The sequence below is a fragment of the Melospiza melodia genome, chromosome 2 (assembly GCF_035770615.1).
Source record: "Melospiza melodia melodia isolate bMelMel2 chromosome 2, bMelMel2.pri, whole genome shotgun sequence".
NCBI lineage: Eukaryota > Metazoa > Chordata > Aves > Passeriformes > Passerellidae > Melospiza > Melospiza melodia.
This window is the reverse complement of record NC_086195.1, coordinates 137,957,187-137,977,596: the sequence shown is the minus strand read 5'-3', so window position 1 is coordinate 137,977,596 and position 20,410 is coordinate 137,957,187. Positions and strand designations below refer to the sequence as shown.

The window sequence follows — 20,410 nt, the reverse complement described above, 5'->3', positions numbered from 1 at the left end:
AGCACATTTTAAGCTGAAGAGAGCAGGAAGTTAGTATGAATACTATAGTTTTCATATCTTGTTTACACATGAATGTTGAAAACCACTAACTTGAGGTCAGCACCCAGCTAGAGGTCAGATGAAAATGGTCAGTGTGACATCAGTACACGCTGACTCTGGTGTAGCACTTCACACAGAGCTGGTGACAGTCATGACTTCAGTCCTTCTTCCCAGGGACTGTTTTTGGAAATGCCTGTGCTTTCCTGCTAGCTGTACGTGGGGGCCGAGCAGAGAGAGAGATAACACCTTACAGCCTGTGGCACCTGAGGCGAGGTCTGAGGCTGAACTCAGAGACAAAGGATGCTCTTGGCAGGCAGTAAAAACGCTTCCAGCAGAAGGGACTCTTAATTTGGAGAACTTCTTGCACTGCCAGCTTACAATAGAGACTGTCAGACTGCATAATTCATAGAAAAAAAAAAGGAAAAAAAAGCCGAAAAACCCCCAAGTGTGATCAGAGCTTAGGCTGGGAATGTTTGAATTCCTGACACATTGCTGAAGCCTCTCTGGAGCTCAGCTATATAATGGAATCTTTATCAGACCATCAAGCAATTGTGATACTTATCTGCACAGCCTTGCATTTTGGGTTAAGTGATAATCCATCAAGGCTGGAAATCATTGTGTACTTTTTAAGTTGCCTACTTCATTACTGCAAGCTGACAGCTGGATGGATTTGTTAGCACTAGAAATATTTGTCCTAGACACAAAGAGCAGGTTCCTAATATATGATATTATGATATTTTCTTTCATGTATTCAGCATGCCTGCAGCTTAATCTATGTCTCATTTATGATATTCATTTACTTGGCAAACTATTCAGATCATCAAATCTATCTTTATTTGTTCCAGAAAGCAACAGCCTCATTTCATGAATAATATGACCAAATAATGCGTAATAATGACGATGGTCTTCATCTTACATCATAATGGCTGTTAAGCAGAGAAAATTGCCATGTTATAAATGGCACAGGTCTCTGCTTTAGTTTGTAAGGTAAAAATTGCAAAGCACAAGTACTTTTTATGGCAATGGAGGTAACTAGCCTCATGTGGATCATGTTGCCAGAATTTTTTTTGGTGGTTAGACTGCATGAGTAATGTACATGTTGCCTTGAGGATTACTCTAGGATTGAAATTACAACTATAAAAAATCTTTTAAAAGTATCCGAGAACTGGGAATTCCACACAGAAGCATTTAGGTTTGATTTGGGTCTGCTCACAACAGACATCAGGGTATTTCCATTTCCATTTTTCAGCATGTAGTGCTAATACAGTTTTATATTTAGCTTCACACTGCATGAAAAATTTCCTCCTTCCATAACCACATTCTGCTGCTACTTACTGCCCTGTTGCCTCTGAGATACAGGAAGATATCTCATGTGCATGCACCAACACCTCCAATTCCTAGCCTTAAATTTTTAAAAAAAGACTATTTTCATACTATGTTTGTAGAACCTCTTGCTTGGAGCTAGCATGGTTTTGGCCTGTGATCACCGTGCATGTAAACACACAATGTTTGCCATTATTCTAATTCTATGGAGACACAGAAATCTGTAGGAATCCAGCCAATAAAGTATGAAACTGCTTGAGAATATTTGTTTTGTTTTTTTTTTTAATCTTGTTGTTTGTTTTATGTTGGTTTTGGGGGGAGGAGCGTGGAGAGGAGGGGTTTAAGGTTTCTTTTTTTTTTTTTTTTCCCAGATTAGAAGAAGGTTTTCCTGGCTCTGTATCTATCAGACCTGAAAACCAAAGAGCTCTTTGAGTTAGAACAGATGCTACAAGCTCCTCTGTTGATCTTAAATCTGTGAGCTTTGAGAATTCACAGCACTAATTGCACCACTAAGCCTGACTAGTGGAATGAAACCCTAATTAAATGGTACTTCAGAAAAGGAACAAATGCTGTGCAACCCCTAAAACGGGCACTGTGGATGACTAAGCCTCATGAAAAGATTGCTGTAGAACTAAAGAAACTCCAAGTCCTGTTCACAACAGGTATATTTTGATATAAAAATATCCAACAGTTTGGTCTACTAGCTGGCTGCAGATGCCAGGTTAGATTTTCCAGCCATTACTCAGCTGTAGCTTGTGGATGTTTCTCCTGGGTAACAGCTCTGACCAAGACAGCCCTGTTCAGAGATTTTGAAAAAGAAGGCTGGAAAATCAGTTTGAGATTTCATCATGGTCTAACATAGGTTTATCGTGATTTTTTAACACACCATCTATACAGTTGAGGAACATGTAAATTGTAAAAATAATAGTAATGAAAGAAATCAGTATAAAATCAGGAGATGGCAGTTCTTGAAAGATGGATGATGAAGACTTGAATGTCTAATGGAAAAAAAAAATCTAAGGCACTATTGCTTGAATCTCAAATTGTTCATCCTTCAGGCAAATCTAGACCTTGGGTAAGCCACTAGGAGACTAGTGCAAAAGTATGGAGAAAGAAGAAATAAAACCTATAAAGTTCTACTTTTCCTACACAGTTTGAATAAACCCAGACACAAATTAGGTTTTATGTTACTGCTACAGCTATAAAGTAGTATATAAATGAACTGGCTTTTAGCTGGCTGTCATAGGAAAGTGCTTTTAACGTTAGACAAAGATTATTTTTATTATCAGAGTTGAATGCAAGTAAGCATGCACAACTATATTTAAAGTGTAAGTCTACCCTTATCTCCTTTGCCCCTCACACATTCTATAGCTTTTCCTTGCTTTGTTGTTTCTCTCTTTGTTAATATCTCAGCCTGCCAAGTTATATTAATCAGATTATGAGAAAGAAAAATAAAACCATAAGGAAAGAACTGGTAATGTTTAGCATTTTTTTGATAGAAAAAAGTATGAGGACTACAAGTACTGTTCAAGTAGTTTCTGCATTTAAGCTGCCTATAATGACACAGTTATTCCATTAAGGTTGGGTTTAGGTTTTTTTTTTTTTTTAATAGAGACTTTAAGGAAAAACTAGGGGAAAAAAAGAAAGTAACATAATTTTTTAGCTAGGATGGTCGCCATTTACACTATTAAATAGAAATATTCACACTTAAAGTCACAATAGTTTTCAAAATTAATACATCCTCAAACCCCTCCTTATGCCACTGTCTACTCCTAAGTTTAGCTCCACAGATTTCCTTTAAGAAATCTTTATTCTACACCAAAGTTAAACCAAATAAAAGCAAAGAGGATTATAATAAGCAGAGATTTCACTGATATATAAATGTGTGCATCTTTTGGCTTTGTGGTCACCCTGACAAATAAACTCTTGATCTCCCCAGTGCAGCTGCCTGGGAGCAGCAGTGTCTGTGCTGCACACAACAACTTCTGGAGATGTTTTCAGGCGTTGCTATATAAAGCTTTGGACATTCTGGTACAGTCACCACCCCAGTGAGTCAGCTGAGCCTGAGTCACTCTGATATGTGCCATCAAACTGAAAGGATCTGTCTTTTGAGATTGGGTTTGGCATTCTTAAATTTCCACCTGTTTGGGTGGTGGAGGTGAGGTTTCAGTCTTCAGTAATAAGTAAAAATAAGCAAGTTTTATAACCTCTTTGACTTTTTTTTTGTTCCTTTATAGAAATAGGATTTAAACAAAACAAAACAAAAAAATACTCTGTTTGTGTGTGTGTGGGTGATTAACATAATGACAGCCCATGGGAAGGTTTTATGTACATTTGTGTGCACAGGCTTTTTCCCTCTGTGAATACAGAAACACAGAGCTGTTCTGGCTTGAGGTGGCTTCTCCTGCACTGTTAATCACACCCCCTCTCCCCCTATAGAACTTGGAAAGATTGGCACAGCACCACCTAAGTTAACTTTACACTAACAAAGAATTTCTCCAATGCAAACATCCCTTGTTTTACTGTTGGGGCAAATCCACAATCCTCTTGTGCCTCTTCCCAATCATAAAAGGGAAAAATTGCAAGGATTCAATGCACAGCTTTCACAAATAACATTACATAAATTTGATAGAAAATCTGATGTACCTACTCATACAGTGTATAATTATTCTTTCAGTAGTCCTCCAGATTTGTTTCTTCTCCTCATACATTTTATTCTCATTTTGTTGTACATTCCTCATCATGGTTATTAGGCTTTAAGATACCCTTGACAAATATATAAAGGGCAATATTCCTCACTGGCATCAAATTATGTTTAGGATTTTTTTGAGTTAGTAGGTAATGTACCAGTAAAAGAATAATTAATTCCTGAAGGACTGTGCACAAAAACAAGGATATGTTTTCTGAGAAAGTGAAAAGTTTGACTTAACAGAAAGTTTATGAATTATCATGCTGTCATCCAACTGGATCAGTAGCCTTTTTCATGTTGTTTACTAAATGCCAGAAAAATCAGGTCAGCAATGAATCACATGGTCCCAGAATTAACTGATAACTTTTGGAGAATTTTCTTTCCCATGAATTAAGGCTTTTGGTAAAGAGGAGGTACAATAATCAGAATGCAAAATGCCTTGGATTCACAGATTCCATTGGCTTTTTACACCCTGTGTCTTATGCCTGCAAAGACATTTCCTGTGACTGGAAGTGAAACAATACATACTCAAAGTGGACTATGTAAAAGTCATGCAGAACAGAGGACTGTCTTGCAAAGCTTACCTGAGGAGATTCTTAAGTATTAACCACTAATTTCAAAACAAAATTAGTGAAATCTGTCTAGAAAGTTTACTATGCCAGCTATGGGAAACCCAGTTTAAAGATATTATCAAATAGCATACACTACTACAGTCTGTGGAAAATGTGTTTCCTTAAGACATGATCCAACAAAGCAAGACAAATAGAAAAAACAAAACAAAAAAGGTTTGATGTTTGAGAATTTATGGATAGCTTCTCAATATATTCTTTCATGTCAAAAATCTTATTGTAATACGAAGCAGAGGTGTCAAAGGAAAATATGTTTAGGTGGTAGTTTTTGCTCAGCTAGAAACAAATGGTACTGAAAAACCTGATCTTCTCTGCAATGGCTCTTATGTTATTTGTACCTCTGTGGGGTGGGTGCTCTGACATTGCAGATGAGGTTCAGTCTTGTATTTCAGGATGGCAGAACCCCACAGCAGGCACTGAAAGTCTGTGAACATTATTTGTTTATGGGTCCAAGACAGGTAGGGGATGAAGAGACCCAAGGAGAGGCACCTTGTCCAATTTCCTCTGCCATGGGAATAAAGCACTTTAAAAGAAAGTCAGGATGAAGCAAGTTAAACTTAAATAGCTGAATATCTGAAGTCATTGTCTCCTATGCATTTACAGTGTTTCTGCTAAATGTCTTTGCCAGTAATACAGGGAATAATTTTCTCCACTGAACTTGGAAAATACTTCATCAGAGTCATATTGACTTCTGCTTTGAAAGCAAAACCAAGCAAGCTGGTGCCTTCAGCTTCTCTGCAAAGCATATCTATAAGTTTGCTGTCCTTGTTCTTTGATCTGTCTCCCTTTGTGCTCATTTTTCACTGTGACATCCCCTCCTACCCCCATTAGAAACAGCACTTCAGTGTCTTCCACTGTTGGCTAAAACACCAATTACTTTGGCCTTGTCCTCATAATTCATTATTAATTTCTGTATTTATGTTATTCATCTAGTGTATTTCTATACACTTCTGTTTTGTTAAATTTCTCACAACTTGCTAATTTCATTTTGCACCCAGTTCCATACCCATTTTCATGTTTCTTCCACATTGATATATGATTTATGTTTATAGTAAACTTGTTTTTGTGTTTTACTGAAGTTTGATATCTTACACTGTTAAGAAACCTAATTTCATTAGTTTATTTCATACTTAGTTATATTTTATATATTATTTTATACTACATGTACAGTAGTATAAAATAATATATAAAATATCTTCTCTCTGCATTGGGATAAACTATCATTTTCCTTTCAATACAAGATTTTGAGGAAACGTACTTCCCACACTCATTTGTCCCTTTGATCATCTCTCCAACAGACTCTATCAACCACTTCTTGAGATTGAAGTGGTCTCATCTTTTCAGCCATTTTGCTGCATTCACTTCTTTCTTTCTGGGAAAAGTGAGTGCTCATGTTTCAGCAATTGATCACCCAATTTCCTTTCTTTTACTTGCTATTAAAGCAGCATCTCTGTAAGTGTAGCATCAAATTGCATGCATTCTCCCATGTGTTAGAGCTGAAACTTAGAAGAGAATTCCCCCGTTTCACACTGTTCTATTGATGCTGGACACACAAATAGTGAAAATGAACACTCCACAGGAAATAGAATGAGGCCCTAAACCACACTTAGGAGGTGAGACAATGCATTAAAAACATCAGTACTACCATAACAATGACAGAATTATGACCACATAACAAGCAGAAGAAAACAATTCATGAAGGGCAGCAAACTTCAGCACAGCACACCAAGAGCATCGTCCTTCCAAGATGTGGGCTCTCAGAAATTTGGAAGCTTCTGTGCTTTACACACACCACTCTTATAAAGACAACTCCTGTAATTCTGATCCTTTTCAGGAAATGTTCCTCCTTCAACCTCTTAGACCCATGAATACTGGGCTGTTTTCCATGGTCTAAGTTTCTCTATCTGAAGGAAAAGGACAACTACAACACTTCCTCTCTCTCCATTAAAATAACAGCAATTATTAAAATATCTGTGCCCTGTGGAAGAATAATTTAGGTGATTTGATACTATGACAATTTTTATTCTTGCTAGTTAGGCAGGCCACTACAACTGACTAATAACAACACATCCAGAAAGAAAAGGTGTCATAACTGTCTTAACTTTCCTGGCCTAACTGCACCTCATCATGTCAATACTTGCAGTGTGGTAAAATAATATAATTTCCTCTCTTCTTGGGCAACGAAAGCTTTCAAGAGACCACATAAGAACCTTCTGCCATTTCATTTACCACAAGAGATTTGTAGTTATCCAGAAGATGATAATCTGCAAAACCTGCTGCACACATCTTCCCTATTTAACAGTTATCTGATCAGCCACTGAATAAAAGAGTAAAATAACCTTTATATTTTGCTCATAAAGAAATGAAGCATTACTAGGAACATATGAAAAGCTGTAACAGAAAAAACCCCAACAGATGGGGGTCAGGGAGGGGAGAGAGAACTTTTAGCTCATTTACTCTAGCACTAGTGAGATAACAACACCCCTAAATAAGGAATGCCTTAAGCTGTAAAGGGCTAACAAGGGTGATACATCACAGTGCCTCTTTGTTATCAAGCAAGATTTCATCAACAGAAATTCCAGTGCTGAGACACCTAGCTTGTTTTAAATGGTAGCACCCAAAATAACCAGCCTTAAAAAGGTCACGTTTATTTAAAAATAGCTTGCTTGCATTTTACATTAAAGTTAATTTACTAACCTTAAAAAATTAAATGTAAATGTAGACAAATAATTTAAGCATCCTGTCAAAGTTCACATACACACTGCTAGAGCAATGGCAACATTCAAGGTCATATGAAATCTTTCTTAACCCACCTATCACCCTTTGGATTATTCTGTTAAATATATACTGAGCTGAACACTTGCACCCTCTCTGCAGCAATTTCTATCCTTGTTAAAATAAAAAAAAAAAATAAAAATCAAAGCTCTAGTTTCCTCTTTATCATGTGCTTCCCAGGCCATAACAAAGAAGGATACTGTACCTCTGATGCTGGTGGCTGTTGCCGATGTGGTTGTGCTGGCTGTTAAGGCTACATTGGTTGTGACTGTTGCAGTGGTAAGGGAGGGGATGACAGTAGTGGGAAGCAAAGTGTTGAAAACATCTGGTGAGTGGAAAAAAAAATATAAAATAAAATCATATCATGCAAACAAAGGAGAACCATAACAGTGGTTTAATTTGTAAATACAAGTATGTTGAAAATGACTAAATTAAAACATGATTAACATAAATTATTACAGGTACAATAGGGTACCTTTAAATTCTTGACATTTATCACTCTCAATTTTTATAGTCAATCTTTGAGTACACAAAATTTAAAACTCTGTTAAAATGACCACATTTCCACAGAACAAGAGAGTGACAGTTTAAGTGACAAGAATCCATTTCTTCGCTGAGCCATTTTAAATGTCTCACGTAGTAGAAACCATATACAGATGAAACATGCTGTGTCAGAGAGGGAGATGATAAAAAACAACACCATCATGCTAAAATAAACACACACATGTTAACGAGAAATGGCTGTATGTTAAAACACCCACTTTCAGACAGACTCAATGAAGGGAAAAAGGGGAGAAAATTCTACTAACTATAAGAGCTGCTTTTTCCGGATTGCTTTTCTTCTTCCCACACATTTGCTTAAGACACAGTTGTCTGCTAAGATCCAGAGCAGAGTATATTTCAAAATCTTTACCCTAATTTGCAGGCACAGTCATCTTTCAGTCATCCTTAATGCTTACAATTTATTGTTAGTACACATCAATATTTTTATAAAACACCTTCAAATGAAAACTAAGAAATGATAACAATATTACTGATAAAAAAGCATGCATGCAAGCCAGAAAAACTTCATACAAAAAATGATGACAGCATCCTATAAAACCGTTCAGGTTTTGCTAAAGCAAGTGCAGGAATGCCAGGATTGGGAGCATGACTGCTTCTCTGCAGAGGAAGCAACAATACCTGATGCAGAATGCTCCAGTACAGATCAGATCATAACCAGATGTACACATAGAAAATATTTTGATTACGCTGCCAAAAGCAATAAAGACCAATAGTACTTTGCCTATAAGGTGATTGCAGGTTTTAAAGAACAAAAAACAAAAGCTCTGAAGAGAAGTAGAGAAAAGCACTTCTGAGAAGACAAAAGCATCTGACATTTTTCAGATTATTTATATGGCAGGCTTGAAAGGGAAGGACTCTTTTCTCAGCAGTCGATGGTGAGTAACCCATTCCATACTGATTTCACTGAAAATATTTCTGAAGGGTGCTATTCAGTGCAATAAAAGAGCAAAAGTCTGACCCACAATCTGTCTTCCCTTGCTTTGGAAAGAAATGCAATTGGTCCCTGAGTACCATCAATTCAGACTGAAATCAATGGAAGCTGAAGTAGCTCAGAGCTTTTCAGTATTGGGCCCTACAGAACACACTTCAGACACAGAATCCTTGAGTTCAGCATTGCTTAATTACTCTCTTAAGGCTTCAAAGTAACATGCTTACCTTATTTCCATGCTGGATGACAGATCATTTTCCAAATTTAAAAGCCTCCTTGTTTGTTACTCTGTAAGTCACCTACTATTTTCTATATTCCTCTAGTTTTGATAAAAAATATCACCATGCTCTCTGGAATCTATATCTGTGTGATGTTCTACTTCTGAAGGCATCAGAAAACAAAGATACATCTTTCATCTCTACACTGATTTTTAATCTAATGTACACTGATATTTAATCTAATTCCCAGTATATAATATTCACCAGGCAGAAAAATTAGAACAGGCTTTTTAAAACCCTCACAGTTGTAGCCATATTAATCCCCAGGAATAATGATAATATTACCTGGAGTGTGAGTATCACAATAATGAAATAGAACTGAGTATAACAAGCATTAGAAATAAATTAACATGTTAAAAAGATACATGTCACATGTACTGATGTATGCAATTTCTTCTCATAAAGGGAAACTCCTTCCCTGATAACTATCTGTTAAAAATTAAATCAAAGAGAAAAAAACTCACCTACTTCATAAGGAGAGCAAAACCTTGCTTATTAGGAAAGCTGTATACATCATTCTTGTACATAAAACTAATTAGTGTGACTCATGGTTCCATTCATTATCTTTCTTAAATACCAATTACTTAAGACTGCAATGACAAGTTATGGTTTTATGACAGAGCTATCCAATCTGCAATCATGCTGTTTACCTATTTTACCAAATAATAGCTTACATGAATCACTGGTTAACTTAGAACTTTCTGGTTTCTCTTGAGATTGAAACATTTCAAACAAGATTTCTTATTTTAAATTAAAGCTACCTAGGAAGCATTCTAGCTAACCTGAACTAGGATCTGCCAGTGTTTGAGTGCAGATGTGATCTCATCAGATTAAGAGTAATGAAAACTTGTGCAGATATTAGTTTCCTGATGAAAGTCATAAACTCTGATGCCAAACATCAAAATGGAAGCCTGGCAGAAGCCTCAAAGAAAATATGTTTTCTCAAAAGGGATGCAAAAACAAGGAATAGTATTTGGTTTCTTTCCTTGCAGAGTGAGGTGAATTTAATTGTGCAAACTACTGCAGTCTGTCTGCTTTGCTCACAGCAATACCAGGACTTGCTCCTAAAGACCCTAGCATGAGGAGAAACCAGGAATCAGCAGCCTGAGGAGCATCACATTGCCCAGGCAATGAAATTTAAGTCTGTTCTGGACTCTAGAAAGGTTTGGTTTGTACCAGCTTTGTACATTCCAGGCTCTGCCCAGTGGAATACTCCATTAACAACATCAGATTCTGCAACAGAAATGTGCAAAGTAACCAAATAACTCAGAGCTCTCCAGACAGCAGCCCAGATCCAAGCATTCTGAAATGATCCCCACATTGAAAAGACCTGTGTGTAAGGCACCTGCTGAGTCTGACAGAATGACTCTTATCAGTTCTTCCAAGATTTATGGATTCTTGTGAAAACTTTGTCTTTGCATTGAAAAGGCTTTTGTGTAAGAGAAAACAGAATATGCAGTTCAAGAAATAAACTAGAAGCAATGTCCAGTGTTCCTCAGTCTCTCATTGCAGGTGTAGGAAGTAAATGGGTTTGGAAGTTCCCAAAAATACACGGACTGCAGACAAAAAAAATGATACTTAACAACACAGGCTTCTGTTTAAGCCATAAGGATCACTGTGCTTTATTATAGAGGGTGTGCTGCTCCATGTCACACCAGAAAAGAGAATTACAATTTGACCTGTTTCTAGTCCTGCAGGATTTTTTTTTTTTTTTTTAATGCAAGGCAAACCTATCTTATTTCACTAGTGAGGCACACGTTGTCACGCAGAGCTCCCTGCTGGCAGCTGCTCAGAACATGCTATCATAGGGACAATGTAGATTTGTCCTCTTGAACTTTCTGTCAGGGAGGATCTTAGCAGAATGGATTTGCAGATTTCTGCCCAAGAAATCTGTGCTGGAGTGAAACTAATATCCACTTCCTTGTCTTGCAATTTCTGAATCTAGTTGTACACAATGTTCAGCTGAAAATGACTTTTTCTTTATGCCTCTCATGCCACTAAATACTAAGGATCATTATGACCAAGAGACCTCGCAGAGCGGAACTTTTTAATTCAAGTAGCCATACCCAAATCACTGTGCCAGATTGCTATTTCAGTAATACTAAGGTATTAATCCTTAGCCTCCTGTGAAGCAGAAAATAGCTATATTTTGCAGATGGGGAGCCAAAGAAGATAGAAAAGCCATGCTCAGGAGATCTAGAAGTCAAGCAATAATTGTCTCCATTAATTTTGAAACCTCACTTCTAAACTGGATGTTTGTTGACAGACAGATATTCAGTCAAAAATCCAATAATGTAATTAAGTTGGTATTAACTTCATCATCTTGCCAGCTCTGAAATGTAAACAACTCATGGAGAACTAATTGTTTCTATAAAAGCTGTTGGAAATAGAAAAGGGGTTGACCTTCATGCCAAGGGACTCCCATGGACTCTTTGTCACTTCTGTTCCACAGGTTATAGAGGTGAGGCTTGAACTGGACACTGAGTAGGAGAGATGGGCTCCCGACCTCTCTCTGGTGGCACAGGGAGGTTTGAGCTCAGCTGCAAATGCTCACCCAAGAGCCCTCATTTCAGTGAGGAGCTGGCATAATGCCAGAGCTGCTGCAGAGAGCAGACTGAGCACAGCTCTGGAAAGGTGTTCCTCGTGGCACTGCTGCTGCTGACACACCACAGGCAGGAGCCAGGGGCGAGCAGCCAGCAGGCACCCTGAAGGCTTGGAAAAAGGATGGTGGAACAAGGAGGAACAGGAAACTGGGCTTGGTGTGGGAGCTGCTCTTCAGCAGAGGCACAGATGCAAATTGCTTAGGAGGGGCAGGGCAGGGCTGGACCAGATCAGCTCAAAGCAGTGTCGAGCCCCACCTGCTCAAAATTTCCTGTTTGCTTCTCCTTCTTGTTTGAATTGATGCCGTGTTCTCTTTGCTAAGGCAGAAGACATCCATCCATTTAAGTGCAGAGAGTCTGGATAATTTACTCTCCCTGCCAATTTGGCCCTGAGCATTTTTACTCTCCATTTCCAAAGAAATGAGAAATGGTTCTGTTTGGTTTAGCAGGCTTATGTGAAAGATAGATCTGACCTATTGAAAATATTTGACTTTTTTGGTAAAAACACAACTGATATTTTGACATGACTGAGCACAAATCAGACAACAATAGCTGCAGCTGATAAAAATGTAAAGGCTTTTGTTTCAAGCCTGACAAAAGCTGACGGAAAAATTAAAGGATGGAGTGATAATGATGGATGGTCCTTGCTATATTTTGACTGAGAATGAAAGAAATTTTAAGTGGTAAACTGAACTGAGTGATGACCTACCTGGGAAACAATCTCACTACTCTGTGAAAAATTTAATCAGTCTGTGATATGTAGCACTAAATAATTTAGCAAGGTTTTAAATTCAAAGGGAGCTGCATTTACCTTGCTTGAAGAAAATGGGATTGAACAAAAGGATCACTCAGCTTGAACATCATGTGCCAACAGCTCCTTAGCACTTAGACTGAATGATCATGAATGCTCATGGACACAAGGTCAAGGGGTTCTTTTTACTAATTGATTCAGATTTATGAAACTCTGAAATGGCAATTATGTGCTTGACATTTTTGCTCGCAAATCAGATGTCATTAAAAGTATCCAAACCATTTTAACAAAAGCTCCTTGTAGATCTATATCTTTAGTTATACCAATAAAATCTTCGAGTGGATGAGTTCATATTGCAAGACACACAGTTGGACTAACTGGAAAGAATAATAATTTTTCTTCTTATAGAAAGTTTTGTAGCTTGCTGGTTCATTTGTGGTTTGTTTTTCAGGTTTTTTCCCCTATTTCAAAAGCAAGAGGTTTCAGTAGCAAATGAAGGAGGATGAAGTATTAAAAAATACAGCAAAAAAAAAGCCTGTGTCCTTCTATTCTCAAAGAGCCAAGCAAAAACTTTGAATGCACATCCCTGGCCCAAATTCTGTCCTTAGAAAGTTAAGAATATAACTCAGAAAAACAAAGCACATTTTAATATTAGTATTTAGTACTGGCAGTATGGTGTCATCCCAAATCACTTAAAATGAGGGCCTGATATCACACTGTGGCACCTTTTACAACACACGCTCTGACCAGAATTGCTTATGAAAAAATAAAAAATGTGATGAATATGAAAAAACAAGGTGTAGTAGCAAGTTATTTCTGATTATGCCATCTCATTTGACACTGAAATATGAAGAAGTTAGCTGCCCTAAATTGTCTAGAAAGAACTCCTGTAGCGAATATCTCATTTATTTTGTGCACCAGAGCAACAGCAGGACTCACAAAGACCACAGGTGTGTGAAAGGCTGATTTTCCACAATTAAAGCCAGGTCAGGCTCAGGACAGATGTGAGAGCTGCCAGAAAAAACCAGCTGTGGATCTCAGGCAGGGGAGAAGGAAGAAGCAGGGGGATGGAAGTACCCCAGTGTGGTAGGAAGGCATGGCAAGGGAGGACAAGTTGCAGGGCTGAGAGCAGTGACCAGCATTGACTTCTCTCCTCCCTGAAGGTACATCTGCCCAGACCCAGGTCAGCTCTCAGCAGAGCTGTGGGGCCCTGGGCCCGGAAGGCAGAAGAGGTATTTAGGATATTTAGGTAAAACCCAGCTCTGCCACCTTCTAGGGGCACCCTTGATGCCTCAGGTTTTAGCTTTTATATTTTTCAGATTCTGTACTGCTTTAGTGTGCAGCTCTGCACTTCATATTAGGGGATGGTGAGCTCTCTTCACAGAGCAGGGAGACAAAACAATTCCTTCTCTAGCTGGGGATCAAAGACAAATGATCCAAATTTCAGGCCCAAGAGCATAAACAGCAGTGGACTGAAGAGAGAAAAACAAGAAGGATGGGACTTCATAACCCAAAGCTGTAATTAGGCAATTAACTCCAATATGCAAATGGATGAAAACGTATTAAAGTGAGAGACCTTGTGACTGGTCGTGCATTTTGTGACCATTTTGGGTTCACCTGGGGTTTAGCCCTGGCCAGGCTCTTGTACTGCCCAAGGTGTATCCATTGAGGCCTTTTAATAAATACCTACTTTACTCTTTAACTCCATCTAGTCTCTGTTCTAGGTCAGCCTTCACAAGGCATCACCCTAACAAGCAGAATATGCTGAGTAGAGGCAGCGCCCACCTTTTGCTTGCACAGAGTCTAGGATGTAGTAGACACTGGGACTACATGCTTCAAATGCTTGTGGGTGCTTGCTGAAAATTCTAAGAGTAACAATAAACACTGAAAGGAAAGGTCTTTTTTTTTTTTTTTTAATGGATATTAAAACATGACCTTTCTGCACAGCACCAGATGTTGCCACAAATTTGGCTTTGTCACCTGGGGACTGGAGCAGTCTGCTGCACTCACAGCTGGTGGAGCTGCACAGAGGGACCCCAGGAAACCTGAACAGAGCATTTCACAGGAAAGCATCTAACATGAACATCTGAGAGATGCACTGGTGGCTCATGGCTCTCAAAATGTCGGCTCTGGCCTTTGAAGCCCTCAGTGCTTACTTTGGGGATGGTTTTGCTCCCCACAGCACTCCGCTGAATTTGCTATCAGCAAAAGCACTCTGGCTGCAGCTCCCTTGGAACAGAGAGAGGAGTTTGCAATGAAGGCCTGGAGATGCTGCAGCACGCTCCCATTTCACCACCCGTCACACTCATTGTTTGTCACCAGCCCAGCCATTTAAAAAGCTCCCTGTGCCTGCTCCCAGTGAAGCAGAAGAATAAAATGTGGCACAATGTACTGTCTCACAATATATTTACCTATTGCTGCTCAGTTTTGGGGGGGAAAATTGCGTTATCTGCAGCATTTGGACTGTAAGAAGCTAATAAGCTGTAATGCCTCATTTCTTAATTTCTAGTTATGCTAAAACCAGGTGACACACACAGTCTTCTTCAAAATGATAAATTTAACAAAATAATACCTAATTATTTCAATAATGAGATCCTGAAAATTATTTTACTGCAAGAAAAATTGAAATTCTGAAGTAAAAAAATTATTAATACTGAAGAATCTGTTTTCAAGCTCTCTAAGCTTTACTTTATTAATGGTTATTAGTGCAAGATTTACCTCTAAGGACAAATCAAACCAACTATTCAACATAAACATTGAGCTTCAATGTTATGGAGTAATATGAATATAATACATACAAATTTACTCCTGGAGCACTGTAAAACCTAATTTTTTCCCCCAATCTTAGCACAAGTTTTGTCAGCAGTTAAAATAAGTCCTTTCCAGTTCAATAGTAGTAATAATAACAAAGCCTATTGTTTAAAAGGAATCAATCTGTATTGTATAAAAGATCACTATTCTCATTAAAGTAGCTACAAATAGTGCATTGAAGCTTATGCAACTTGCCTGAATTTAGTAATTCAACACTTTAAATAAATAAAAAGGAAAAGTTTTAGAGCATTGTTTGAGACCACTGCCTCAAATAAAGATATCTTACTTATAAAAAGGCATATATACATATACACACACACACACACATATATATATATATATATATATATATGTATATGTCTTGGTTTTATTCACAGTTCTACATTAACAAATATAGAAACAGTAAAGAATAGACATCTGACTTGAAGACCTGTAAGATCATTTTTTGGGCAGTGCAGATCAAATTTAGGAATAAAAAAGACAGTATTATTCCCATTTCACAGGTGGGGAAATGAACACAGGAGAATTACATGGAATGTTTTATATTTTACAGACTTCTGAGCCTGACAGGGGAGTTCAGAACAGATCTCCTGAGGCTCATTTTAATACTCTGCTAAAAAAATCCCCAAAAAATCAAAACCTCAAAAGAAAACAAATTGCATTTAAAAAAGCAGTTGTCCTTATACCTGCAGTGCAAATTTCACTGCATTCAGGACAAAATGTTACCACAAAAGCCACCAAACATCTTATATGAATAAAGCCAGCACAATTTTCTCCAGAAGCACACCATTCTATCACTATTAATATGGTGTTCTAGGCCCATTGCCACTGCTTAAAAATCACATTAAGGCTGTGATGTTCATTTTTATTCTTTTTAAGTGAGCAGACAAGCCATATTTCCTTGTTTTCCCAAGTCATAAAATAGGAGTATTCAAAATTAAATGAAATAAAGTACTGGCAGCTGGCCCTTGAAAACCTATAAGGAAAAGCTAATGCACAATACAAATTCAGGCACCCAGCAGCCTTGAACAAAGATGACAGCTTTCTCAGAATGACACTTGACTCTTTCTGCACACACAGAAAAAAACCCAAAAAAAAGTTCAAAAAGCTCAGCCAGAATTGCACTGAGAAGAAAGAAAGTAATGAGAATTTTCCAAAATTTCCTTATTATGGGGACATGTTGAAACTAAATGGAGGTAAACAGATAGCTGATCTCTATTTTATTACAGTTCTACTTTCATATCTCTGAGAAATTCAGGGCAGATGACTGAAGTTGCTTTAACAACTCCAAACTTATGGCAATAATTCTAAGGTCAGTAAAGAGAGATAACAGGGACTGTAATTTATTTTAAATAAGTTTGTTTCAAAATAAAATCAAAGGGTCCAACACTAATCTGAAACACTTTATCACAGTGGGATTGCTGTATCTTATTGAAAATCACCTTGGGAAAGTGACTGGCGCTGTGCAACCTAAACCACAGATTTTTGCACTTCATTGCACTGTCTCTGACTAATACACTTAATTCTCACATTCCTATCACCCAAGTACACAACCTGAGAAAATAAGGCTCTGTCTTTCCAGCTGTCAATCTTTTTGCTCTGTTTTTTGGGGGCCTGGGGTTTTTTTTGTCCTCAAAAGAGTTCTATACATGTAGTTGAATTCCTAGCGTGATTCTTTGGTTTTATGCAACACAAAGCTATGAATGCTGGGATCCATGGAATATTGTCAAGACTTAATTTTGTTAAAACTAACCAGCTTCCCTTCAGGGTGGCAGACATTTAGTACCTTAACATTTATGCCATCAAGCAGGATAGCTCACCAGTGGAAATCACAAGGGTTTTTAAATAAAGAATACTTGATCGTATCTGCTAACTTATTTTAAACAAAGTGATAAGAGATTTCAATTCCTGCTCCAAAATGATGAAAGCCACCCAAAGCTCTCCTCCATCAGGCCCTTCAACATGTCAGCATGCCTCCATCCTCCCTGCTTCCCACCATTCAAGGGTTGGGAAACCTGCAGAAAATGTAAACTACAAAACCACTGGAGGGAAACCAAATCCACTGGTGCAATGATTCACAGTAATATCTGAAAAATAAACACTTTGCCCACTCCTTGAGTTTTTCCCTGCCAAACTTTCTTCTGTCCTTCCTCCTCTCCTTTGATTTGTTTTTTTCTACACTTGCCATGAGGATTAATAAGGGCAGTTTCAGCTGGAAGATGAATCTGCCTCAGGCATGAGGTTACAAAGGAAAGCATTTTTTTTCTTCAAGGGAGTAAACAAGCAGTGTGGATACCAGTGGAGGGAAAGCAAAGGGTCCTGATTGAAAACTCTTTGGGTCCCTGTCACAAATTCATCAAGCAATTAATAATTAAAAATTAAATAGCAAAAATAAAATAGTAAGTACTAACAATTTTTAATATAAACTTATGGATGTTAGAGATATTAATGGTTTGAGATAAGTTAATTACCTACTTTATCTGAGCCTCCATGCTCATCTTCATATGTGATCAAGAAGGCTCAGATACAAAAGTTCTCAAAACTCACTAAGAGAAATTCATATTTGCAGAAGCTTTTCCCTACCCCTCTCAGCCTCCAAGCCATTTGCAACTATCTCCAAGAGAACTCACAATCTCAGTTAGAGCAAAGCACAGTTCTGATGTATCACCTGGTAAGACCACTGGTCATTTTAAGCAGTATCACTTAGATCATGCTCTATTTTATTTCCTGAATGGAGTCAAATACTGAGTTCCTCAAAAGCAAGGCAAGTTATGGAAGCACCATGTGAGAAAGACAGAGACAGGACACCCTCATCTGCATTCCACCACCTTGTGGTGCAGGAAAAGCTTCAATTTAGAAAAATCACTAAGTCACTTCAATATTGTCTTTATGGCTTGAGTTTCCTGAATAATAAATGATCTAGATGGAAACAGAAGATAATTAGCAACTGTTAGATCATAATTTTATCATCAGTCTAAAATGAAATCATTGAGTTAATATTTTCTTCATGAATATTGCATATGATGTTCATAGACATAGTGATTTTACAAGCCGGCATCTCAAAGAAAAAAAAAGGGTAAATTGAAGTAAAGTTCAGGAAAGTTGTGGGTACAAGCAATAGCAAAAGGTGAAAAATTAGACAGCAATCTTTGCCACTACATCAAATCAGTGATAATAAATTTAACAGTACTGAAGGTCAGTCAAAACAGTCATAAAAGCAAGAGTGACATAATTGGTATATCCACACAATCTTTTCATTTTCAGAAATCCCATTAGAACTATCATATCACATTTCATGTGCACATAGAAAATCAAATATTTTCAAGAGCTATGTCTTATAAAAGGCATTATCCAAAACCACAAGTTTTAGAACACATACAATATGTATTCAAATAGGAAGGAGCTTTACATGTTAGAATATATTGTTAAAGGTTATATTGATATATTGTGTATTTTGTTATTGTTCCTTTGTGAAAGGGCTTGAGGAGAGATTTCCTGCTGCTGAAGTAGTCTGCATTCAATTTCAGTGATTAATCCAACACAAAATTTTTAAAAAATCTTTTATATATTGTATAAAAAATCACTTCATTTTAGAAGTTTTCTTTAATGAGAAACAGTATTTTAATATAAAAATGTAGAAGTGCCAACCATATTCCTCAAAAGTATTAGTGTGGTTTGGAATGTTATTTTCTTGACCTTTCCAAAATACTTTTAAGCTTATCTGGAAAAGAAATTTGTATCTTATTTTTCTAAAGTCACCATAAATGAAGAAAGATCAGTTCATACAGCTAAACCATACACCCCACTATTCAAGTATTTATCAACAAAAAGCAATTTCAAAGTAGCTGCCTTGAGAGTGTTCAGGGATAATAGCTGGACAATTCATCCATAAAATTAAGCCAACAACTCCACCACAAGTTTCTCGACAGACTTCTCCTACCTGAAAATGTCAACTGTACACTATTCTTCTTCAGCCCAATAACAAAAGCTCAATTGCACAATTTCTTAATTCATCTGACTGCAGGAAATTCATCTGCATTGTGCTTTAAAATCTGGACCACCTCTTCTAGCCCAACTAAAAGTCAGCTTTAATGTTGTGGTAATGATTTAATGCCTTAATCTCATTTTACAACATTAATGTAAAAATTGAGTATTTCAACACAATTTGATGGGCTATGCTTTGAAGAAGATAGCTTTGGGGCAAGGAAGGCTTTTGAGACTGAGCAAGCACTCATGAGCATGCTTTTATTTATTTACTTTCCAACTGAAAGCCCAGGCTCCTTTTTTTCTACAAGTTATCTTCTGTACTTTTAAATTTATTTTTACTTCATGTAAAATGGGAATAGTAGAAACTTTTCACTTCTGTTTTAAGGACTCAGTACTGAGACTTCTTTCTTTTAATTCAAACAAAGACACCAAAAAAGAAGAATCTCCAAACTAAAAGGCACACGTAGTCACATACAGTGAATTTCTAATTAAGTCTGAAGAAGTCTTCTGAGTCTCACATTCTTGAGATTGCTGTAAGGGCAATGTTGGGGTTATTCACCAAATCCCCCATAACTGCAGCTATAAATGTTATTATTGTTACATCACACCATGGCTCTGCTCAATTCTCTTTTTGCAAAGCTCAAGCTTTGTTCACATAAAGGCAAAACATTCCCATAGGCAAAGAAAGCCTGAGGTGTGTGTGTATAAATGAGACACTTCAACTCAGAAAACTTTAAAGGAGGAAACTTTTTAAAAAGTCCAGTCACCTCAACTTGTAGGACCTTAACACCAAAACACAGAGCAGCCAAGATTACTGATGAGTGTGCTGCTCCACAAGGATGCTGCCTTCCTTCCTTCCCAAAATTTTTATGTGGCTTTTTTTACATGTTAATAAAGGTTATTAAATTGTCCAAAAACACTGTGCAAGATTTACCAGAGGTCTGTAGTGAAAATATTTGCAAACCAAAAGATCTATTGCCTGTTCATTAAGCTTAATTTTGAAAGAAAGCAGAATATATCCTCACCTCCTCAGGTT

The 20,410-nt window shown here is 37.4% G+C and overlaps 1 protein-coding gene across 3 annotated transcripts in view; it reads right to left on the bottom strand.

Moving 5' to 3' along the window:
• CADM2 (cell adhesion molecule 2) overlaps positions 1–20,410 on the bottom strand; it is a 572,300-nt gene that overhangs the window by 42,254 nt on the left and 509,636 nt on the right. For 2 of the 3 annotated variants that reach the window (XM_063150069.1, XM_063150070.1), the window contains one exon: positions 7,661–7,780. The exons of the other annotated variant lie outside the window; for it this stretch is intronic. In XM_063150069.1, the coding sequence (XP_063006139.1) occupies positions 7,661–7,780 (120 nt within the window). The remainder of the gene's footprint in view (positions 1–7,660; positions 7,781–20,410) is intronic. 3 annotated transcript variants of the gene reach the window in all.